The sequence below is a fragment of the Lagopus leucura genome, unplaced genomic scaffold, assembly GCF_019238085.1.
Source record: "Lagopus leucura isolate 7727_CA_CO unplaced genomic scaffold, USGS_WTPT01 63720-0_obj-0_obj, whole genome shotgun sequence".
In the NCBI taxonomy this organism is placed as follows: Eukaryota; Metazoa; Chordata; class Aves; order Galliformes; family Phasianidae; genus Lagopus; species Lagopus leucura.
The window spans coordinates 1-8,830 of record NW_024962568.1 but is presented as its reverse complement, the minus strand read 5'-3'; the positions used below and the strand labels follow the sequence as shown (position 1 = coordinate 8,830).

The 8,830-nt window shown below is 63.7% G+C and overlaps 3 protein-coding genes across 4 annotated transcripts; all 3 read right to left on the bottom strand.

Annotated features, from left to right (window-relative positions):
• Nucleotides 1-326: 326 nt before the first annotated feature.
• On the bottom strand, nucleotides 327-2,983 carry LOC122190684. Its single transcript, XM_042890770.1, has 3 exons — nucleotides 1,216-2,983; nucleotides 797-1,084; nucleotides 327-582 (listed from the first exon to the last, which is right to left on the bottom strand). The coding sequence occupies exons 1-3, from the start codon at nucleotides 1,337-1,339 to the stop codon at nucleotides 392-394; spliced, it is 603 nt and encodes a 200-aa protein (XP_042746704.1). The 5' UTR covers nucleotides 1,340-2,983; the 3' UTR covers nucleotides 327-391.
• Nucleotides 2,894-5,862, bottom strand: LOC122190683 (deoxyhypusine hydroxylase). 2 transcript variants are annotated; one of them, XM_042890768.1, is made up of 5 exons: nucleotides 5,807-5,862; nucleotides 5,248-5,558; nucleotides 4,303-4,379; nucleotides 3,871-4,108; nucleotides 2,894-3,335 (listed from the first exon to the last, which is right to left on the bottom strand). In XM_042890768.1, exons 2-5 carry the CDS (start codon nucleotides 5,519-5,521, stop codon nucleotides 3,025-3,027), a joined length of 900 nt encoding a protein of 299 aa, XP_042746702.1. In that variant the 5' UTR covers nucleotides 5,522-5,558; nucleotides 5,807-5,862; the 3' UTR covers nucleotides 2,894-3,024. The 2 variants fall into 2 exon arrangements, with proteins under 2 accessions (XP_042746702.1, XP_042746703.1); XM_042890769.1 differs by lacking the exon at nucleotides 5,807-5,862 and having other exon boundaries at nucleotides 5,248-5,772.
• Nucleotides 5,863-7,353: 1,491 nt separating this feature from the next.
• LOC122190685 (protein ANTAGONIST OF LIKE HETEROCHROMATIN PROTEIN 1-like) lies at nucleotides 7,354-8,472 on the bottom strand (the record flags this gene model as incomplete). Its single annotated transcript, XM_042890772.1, has 1 exon — nucleotides 7,354-8,472. A coding segment is annotated over one exon (1,119 nt), but the record flags the coding sequence as incomplete, so codon positions are not given.
• Between the last annotated feature and the right edge of the window lie 358 nt (nucleotides 8,473-8,830).

The window sequence follows — 8,830 nt, the reverse complement described above, 5'->3', positions numbered from 1 at the left end:
CCTCCTGTGAGAAGCGCCCATGGGGTGAGTGTGGAGCCTGGGGATGGGCGCCCTGTCCCAGTGTGAGGGGGGTCTGTGCCCCCTCCTGCAGCACAGTGGGGCTCGGGGGCGCTTTGTCCCCACCAAACCCGTCTTGGGGGCACCCACGGAGCACCACCCCATCGACACCCACACCTGGGTCCAAGTATCTGAGCCCCCATCCGAGTCCACGTGTCTGCCTCATGTCCTCATGTCTGCCCCATTCCCAGGTGCATTCCCGTGCGAAGGTCGGGGTCCCCAAGGGCACAGCGTGGATTTATTGGGGTGCGGCGTGATAGCAGCCCTGAGGTGCACACACAGAAACGGTGGGGATGGGGACGGAGGGCCAGCAGTGGGTGCAGCCCCTGTGCCCCTAGAAAAACCACTTCTTGTGGGGATCCACGAAGGAGATGGAGCTGCGTGGGGCGGCGCAGAGCAGCGGCGATGGGGCCTCCATGCCCGGCAGCGCCCCAACACCTTCACCCTGAGCCCCATCCTCCGCCTCGGGCGTGCTCCCCTCACCCATCACTGCCTTCTCCTCCGCTTTGGGTCCGAATGCCCAATCTGTGGGGATAGAGCTCGGTCAGCAATGTGTGCACCCCCATCGCCACCCCATGCCGTGCAGGTGGATGCCCAGTACAAAGTGCTACGCGCAGAGACGCTCATCCTGCACCCATTTGGGGGCACAGAGCAGCCCCTTTGGCCACCCTATTCCCGCTGCCCCACTTCCCAGACGGGTTTGGGGACCCCCCACCTGCATCCCCCTCCCGTTGCTCACCGGCAAAGTCGTGCACCAGGTCCTTGATGAGGTGCCCCACGATGGCGTACGTCACCACCAGCACCAGGGAGATGGCCATCAGCAGGTAGAGCGCGTAGCGGGGCAGGCGGATGCTGTCCAGGGCCGGGGGTTTGTACTCCACATACAGCACCCCATCCTCCTCAGGGGGGGACTGCAGCAGGTGTCGTGGCACAGGGACCCCAGGGTGGGCCATCGCTGGCTGTCGCTGCGTGGGGGGACGCAGGGGACAAGCGGCATCGGGGTCCTCGTGTCCCCACTGTCCCTGCACTGGGAGATGGATGGCACCGAGGGCAGAGCGCCCGTGAGAAGGAGCTTAGCGTGGTAATCCGGGCACCGCGGAGGGGGGGCTGAGCACGGAGGGGCAGACGGAGATGCCCCGGGATGCCCAAAATCCACACCTGGGGCAGTGCTGCAGGGGATGGGCGTCCCTGCACGAGGGGGAACGGGCCGCAGGGAATCCCCGTAAAGGAGGAGTGGGGTAGGGCGGGCTCGCTCCCCCCGCCGCTGCCTAAATCCCCGCATTCTGGCCCCGAATGCTTGGAGCAGATGGTGTGAAACACGCTGCAGTGCTCAGAGCCGCTCAAAACAGGGCTGCGGGTCGGGGGGAGGGGGGCAAGAAGCAGCCGCAGAACCTCTGGAACAACCCAAACCCTTCCCCCCCCCCCCCCCCCCCCGCAGGGCTGGAGGTGCGAGGCTCAGCGCCTCCTCAACATCCCGGCTCTGCTGCGCCCACGCCAGATCCCAGCCACAAAAATGCCAGATTGGTTCCAACTCGGACTTAAAAAGCGTTTGAAGGAGCTGAGGCTTGGGGTTTTTTTGTTGATTTTTTTTTTTTTTTTTTTTTTTTCAGGAGGAATGAGGAGGAGAGGCAAAAAATTTGGCACCTCTCCTGCTCGCTCAGCACGATGCAAAAATGGGAGGGTTGGAGGCAGAGAGCAAGGGTTGGAGCTGTGCGATAACCGGGGGCAAACACGGCAGCAATCGCTGCTCAGCACTCCTATCTTTGTGCTGATAAGGAGCCCATTGCCTCGCAACGGGGAGGCAGCACATCTGCGTCCCACGTCCCACATCTCTGCCCCATCCCCTGCATCCGTGGGGTGCAGTGGTACCCAGAGCCCAGCAGTGCTGCATGGGGTGAAGAAGGCAAGGCGGGAAGCTGCGCGATGGCACACGTTGGGTGACCCAAAGTTACGTCCCCACAAAGACCCCCCACGGGGTTCTGGGTTGGTTGGAGCAGAGTAGGAAACGCTGGGGGCCCCCACTGCCCTCTCCCACCCCCCCTTTCCCCCCAGGGGACAACACAGAGTGGAACAGCAGCTTTACGGACTAAGAGGATCGAGCGGAGTGACTCACAGAGACTTTGGTCAAGGGGAAAGCACCGTCAGCAGGATGCACTGCGGCACTGCAGGGACGGCTCAGCAGCGGGCTGTAGGGTTGCTCCCTGCCCACACCGTGTCCCCCTCCCTGTGGATGCAGACCGAGGGAACCCCAGCCACGGCCGGACCCCCCCAGCCACGCAGCTGCCGCTTTATTTCCTCCCAGCCCCACATGTGCCCCACGGATCTGGGTGCTGGAGCTGGCAGCAGCTGGCAGAGGCAGCCATCCAGCTCTGGTTAAACACAGGGGAAGTCCAGGCAGGCTCTGCCTCACCCTGCGAGCCTTCATCACAGCGCCATTCCCCGCAGAAAGAAAAACCACAGCCAAATCTCCCGAGCCGTGCCACGAAACCAACCCCATCCCAGGGCAAAGGCTGCCGCGAGACAGAGCCAGCCTGCCCCGACAGGAGAGGCCAAACCCACAGAGATCCTCCAGCAGCTGCAGAGATGAAGAGGAAGCCAGCTCTGCACCAGCACCGTGGGCGATTTCGAGGCATCGCACAGCTCCAACCCACCGGAGCCGCTGCCTGCAGCCCCCCCGACCCCTCCAGCAGAGTTCAGGTGGGGGAAGCTCGCTCCGAGGTGCGGCGATGGGCTCCGACACGCAGCACCAGCCACCCACTCCAAGCCCTGAGCCAGGCTGCGGGCGGGGAACGGCGCGGATCCAGGAAACGGGGAGCAAGTAGCAGCTCAGCCTGGGTTTGGATGCAGAAGGCAGCTGTAATTGTGCCAGGGAGCAAACCCAGTTCCGCCTCCGCCACGGATCCGCGCCGATGGAGGCGAGCAGGGAAAGCGCACCCGGGGGAAGGAGGGCAGGAGGCCCAGCTGGGCTCAGGCCTGCAGCCTGCAGAGCCCATCCGCATACTGGAACTGGGGGCCGTTCTCGTACTCGTACATGTCCAGAGCCACCTCGCAGCTCTCCCGCACCACCCGCTCCTCGTCCTGGGCGAAGGCACGCAGGGTCTCCAGGCAGGAGGGCCGTGCGATGGAGCCCAGCGCCTCGGCGCACTCGTGCCTCACCATGGGGTTCTCAGCACGGCTGCACAGCGCGGCGGTCAGCTGTGGGACGCAGGCTTCGTCCTGCATCTGGCCCAGCACGTAGCCGATCTCGTGGCGGAAGAGAGCGCTGCCAGCGCGGAGCCCTGAGGGAGGAGGTAAGAGTGAGTCCACCTCGTGCCCCCATGTGCCCCACTGCTAACTGCCTCACAGCCCTCCTGTGCTGCTGTGGGACAGGGAAGCCACGGCACAGGGTTTCCAAACCCTTGGCTCACACTGATGCTGGAGTGCACCGTCGGCGTCCCTGGGGCTGCAGAAGGTAACCAGCAGGGTGGACATGGACTCTGCTCTGCCCCTTTCCCTTCCAGGGCACATGCACGCCCTCCTCCAGAATGACTCCCAAAGCTCAGAGTGAGGCTGGATGTCCTCAACCCCTCCAGGATGGGGAAGCAGTTCCCCAGTCCCAGGAAACACCAGCACAACCTGGCAAACCCCAGAGACAGTGAGGAGAGGGGGGCTGTGAGACAGCAGAGAGCACCGGGCGCTCCGCGAGCAGAGCAACAGGCAGCTCTAGAAGCAGCAGTGCAAGCAGCCACGCAGCTCTGGATTTGGGAAATCCAATTGTGGATTATTAACACGTGCAGACCCACAGCGAGCAGACAGCCCCAGGCCAGCCCTTACCATCAGCCAGTGCCAGCACAGCATCACGGCCCCCCAGGTTCCGCAGGGCAAACATGGCCCGGTAGCGGTCGAACAGCGGGCGCGACTCGTCCAGGAGTGCTGCGCGCAGTGCAGCCACATCTGTCTCCTCGGCGGGGGGAGCAGGATCCACTGAGTGGTAGGGGCTGCTGCCCGGCTCCTCCCCGTGCTCCTGCAGCCACTCCAGCCTCCTGACGGCCAGCTGACACGTCTCTGCCACCTGTGGGGACAGGGACACGGTGTGGAGGCACTGCACAGGGCTGGGAGCAAGCACAGAGCTCCTCTGAGCAGCAGGGCTGCGTGGCTGTGACAGCAACGGCGGCTCCAGTCCCTTGTGTCACCCTGCAGTCCCCAGCGTCACCCTCCCATGCCAACAGTGCTGACCCCATGGCACTGCCACCCTCACAGCCTCACCTCCACCACGGGATCCTCCGAGTAGTGCTTCAGGATGTCCAGCACCTCGGGATCCCCAATGGCACCCAGGGCCTCACCTGAGGAAAGGAGATGTCAGCAGGTGGGGGTGTTTCAGGCTGTCCGCCCTCCCTCACATTGACCAGTGTGAGAAACCCAGGAGAGCCTCAGGGATGCAGCTGTGCCCCAACACCCCAAAATCATAGAATCATAGAATGGCCTGGCTTGAAAAGAACCACAATGATCATCAGTTCCAACCCCCTGCTGTGTGCAGGGTCCCAACCAGCAGCCCAGGCTGCCCAGAGCCACATCCAGCCTGGCCTTGAATGCCTGCAGGGATGGGGCATCCACAGCCTCCCTAGGCAAAATCACAAGGTTGGAAAAGACCTCTGAGGTCATGAACTCCACCTGACATCCCACCCCCACCATGTCCACTCACCACATCCCCTGGTCAAGGCCTCTCATCCTACCACTGGGATAGGATTACCAGGAGCAGAGGCCGAGCCTCCCTCACCACAACCTCCTTTCACAGAGTTGGAGAGAGCCACGAGGCCCCTTGAGCCTCCCCTTCTCCACACTGACCCACCCCATTCCCTCAGCACCAGACCCCTCACGGCCCCATTGCCCTTCTCTGGACACACTCCAGTGCCTCAATGTCTTTCTTGTAGTGAGGAACACAACGCTGAGCACAGCACTGAGCCTCACAGAGCTGAGTACAGCGGGATGATCGCCTCCTGCTCCCTCTGGCCGCATTATTGCTGACACAACCAAGATGCCATCGGCCTTCTTGTCCACTCGGGCACACTGCCATGTCCTCCTCCCCAAAAACCACCGCCATGGCAACGGCCAGTGGGGAGACGAGGCCTGGCCAACCGGTTGGGCCAGGGGATGTGGCAACCTGCTCTCGGTGCACGGCGCACCAACACGTGGTGTCCTGCAGGGCCATACCTGCCTCATGCCGGACCATGGGCTCCTGCCGGCTGTCCTGCAGCACGCCGAGCAGCGCGGGGATGGCGGCACGGTCACGCATCTGGCCCAGGCAGAAAGCCAGCTCGTGTTTCAGCAGCGCCGAGCTGTCCGCAAAGCCCCGCACGATGCAGTCGATGGCCGCGGGGCCGCCCAGGTTGCGGAGGGTGAAGAGGGCGCGGAAGCGGGCGGGAAGCGGCTGGGCAGCATCCAGCAGCGTGCGGCCGATGGCGGCCACCTCCTCCTCGGTCACCATGTCGGGAGCTCGGGGTCACGGCTCTCTGCTCACGTTCCTGTGTAAAGAAAGGATCCGAGGCATCCGAGTGAGGCCCGCGCGGCGATGGGCCGGGACAGTAGGCCCGGCCGCGTGACCGTGGGGCTCGGACCCACGGGGCGGGGGTGGGAGTGGAAGCGGAGCCGGCCGGGTGAGATCCCCGAGAGGGACCGGGACCTTAACCGGGCCGGAACCGGGGCGAAGCGGCCCGTAACGAGCCGGGCGTTAAACCGCGCCGGACCCGGAACCGCCCGGACTCGTACTCACCACGCGCAGCCATGATGGTCCCCACGTGACCACCCCGGAAGCTCCTTCAACCGCTCTTCCGGTTGAGAGAGATGGGACGGCCGCCAGCGGAAGTGGGAGCGGAGGGGGAACGAGGCCAGAGCTGCGCATGCGCAGTGGCATTGGGGCAGGCGCGGGGCGGTGGGAGGCCCGGTGCTCTGCAGCGCTGCTCCGCTGGCTCTGGGTGCCCCGCGCCCTCCCATAGATGCTGTGGATCCCCAGGGCTGCCCCGTGAGGCTCCCCATGGCTTCTAGGCTGCCCCACGCCCCCTCTTGCCATGATTCCCTATGACATCCCCATAGCCTCCCACTGCCCTCCTCGGCGGTTCCCTCACCCCAGTTGTGCCCCGCAGCCCAAACACAGAATCAGAAGTCACCGTTTTCCCTCCCCTGCCTGGACTGTGCGCTCAGCCAAGGGCATTTCTGAGCCCACCCTCAGCCCCACAGGCACCCAGCAGTACGTGCATTCCTGCTCTGCGCTCCGCACATGTGGGTGTTTCCCAACCTGCTGCTGCTAACAGATGTGAAAGTGCTCTTGGTTGTGCTTTCCCACCCACCCCTCTCGTAGGCATGCTGATCTTCCATCACTGGTGTGAGATGGCCTGAGGCTGGCGGTGCTGAGCCCCTCGCAGGGAGCTTTGCAGCTCTTCTCCCACGCTCCCAGCTTGAAGGTCCCACCTCCTGGCTACGCACCATCACATTTTGGCTGCGAAATGCACCGATGTGTGAAAACGGGACAGGCTGCAAACAGACCCCATCCAGTGCTGACAGCCGGCGAGCAGATCTCAGCATGGCGGGTGCCAGGAGGGAGAAGATTTGGGGCTGCAGCCAACTCGGGGATGTGGCAGCCACCCCACTGCCCCCCGAGTCCGGATCCATCCCCGTGGGAAGGCTGGCGCAGCCAGGCATGCCTGAGCTGCTCCCCCGCCTACCGCCTGGAACAAAGTGCTGAGGAAGGTGTCTGTGCCCAGCCCTGCCTTGGCACAGTGAAGCAGTGTGCCACGGGGCTCAGCCACCACTGCCTGATTTCTCAGCCGATAGCAGCAGAGCTGCGTGCTCCCCTGCACGGCGGCACAGTGGGATAGGGCTCAGACCCCCAGCACAACATTTTAGTCCTGCAGAGCTGGGTTTGCAGGTGCAGTTCCATTTCCAGCTGGTGCCAGCCCACAGCAAGTCACTGCTCTGCTTCCTCCTCCCCTCCCATGTCTGCACGCGTTTGCGCAACGGGTGTTGTGCTTTGGCGCTCTGCCTCCTCACTTCCAGCCCTTCTGAGTCCTGCCAACACCAGGGCTGCAGCCATACCCTTGCGACGGGATGACCTGACAACCCTCTCCCCGGCCAAACCACGACCCTGCTTTATTCACACAGTACAGAGCACATCACTACATTGGTCAAATCCCAGCAGAGAGAGCCCAGGTGTGAGATACATTCCTCTGCCTGAAGCCGAGAGGCAAAAACCCACATGAACCGAAGGGCTGACACCGACCCACAGGGCCCAAGGAGGAGCACGGCGTGTTCCCCCTGCAGCCGTCAGCCCTCCCCACAGTTCTCAAAGTACTGGCACATCAGTTCACGCACTTGCTCAGCCCGGCCGTCCTCCATGGCAGCGGGTGCAGGCTGGCAAGGCTTGGGCAGCTCGGTGGGCTCGGTGCCCTCCAGCCACTCCTCGTTGAATGGGTTGTCGTGCGCCTCGCAGACGTTGTGCAGAATGCAGCAGGCCAGGACGAGGGTGGGCAGCAGCTCCAGGCTGCAGTCATCACACTTGAGGAGGATCTGCCAGCGGGCCTTCAGGCGCAGGAAGGCGTTCTCGATCACGCTGTGCGCCCGCTTGAGGCGATAATTGAACTGCAGCTGGCGCTGGGTGAGGCTCTCATCCTCCTGGTAGGGCTTGAGGATCCAGTCCTGCAAGGGGTAAGTGGCGTCACCCAGCAGCACGTACTTCTGTGCCTTGCCCATGAAGTCCTTGGGCGGGTTGGGGCACAGCCGGCCCTCCTTGGCCAGCACCCAGAGGCTGGAGCTCTCCAGCACCGCGCTGTTCTCCATGCTGCCGGGAAAAGCGGTGGAGACGTCCCAGAACTGGCCCAGCCCATCCACGGTGGCCTGGGTGAGGATGGAGTGCCAGCCCTGCCCGTTGCAGTAATCGGCGCTCAGGCGCAGCGGGGGGTTGATGGGGATGTGCAGGCTGTCCAGGGCTCCGATGCAGTGCGGGAAGCCCCAGCGGGTGCGGAAGATGCGCACCATGTTCTCCAGCTCCTTCTCATCGGGCAGACGGAGGTAGAGGGGTTTCAGCAGCAGGACCACGGCGTAGCTCACCTCCCGCACGCACGTCTGCACGGTGGAAGGCCCGACGCCGAAGAGCGGGCTGAGAGTCTGGTACTCCACATTGGTGGCCAAGTGCCACAGGGCCACAGCCACCCGCTTCTCCAGGGGCAGCGTGGGGTGGAAGTGGGAGCTGTGCAGGGCCAGCCCCGGCCGCAGGCGGTTGCAGATGTAGAAGAAGGTCTCCCGGGACATGCGGAACTTCTCCAGCCAGTCCTGGGGGCCGAATTCCTTCAGGACCACCCGTTCCCACCAGTCTGCGCCCCGCAGGCTGGGCCAGGCGCGGGGATAGAAGTAGCAGCTGGTTCTCCTCCGGCGAGCGATCAGGAGCTGCGGGGAGACCGTGGGGCTGTGAGACAGCTGCTCCACAACCCTAATTCCCCCTCAGCCCACATTATTTTGCCCTCTGAGGACAAAGCAAGCTCAAGCACCACAGGATGAAGGGATGCCCAATGGCCCTGGGCTCCAGGAGCTGCTGCAGGGGGATCAAACCTTTGCATTCCTGTGAAGCCCCAGGAACCTGTCCTTTGTGCCCCTCCTGTCCCCATCCCTTGAGTTCCTCTGTCCCGTATCTTTCCTGTTCTCCATCCTTTCTGTTCCCAGTCTTTCACCCTTTATCCCACTGCCCCCCTGTCCCTGTCCCCCACATTTCTGTGATCTCTGCATCTTTTACAACCCCTCTCCCTCA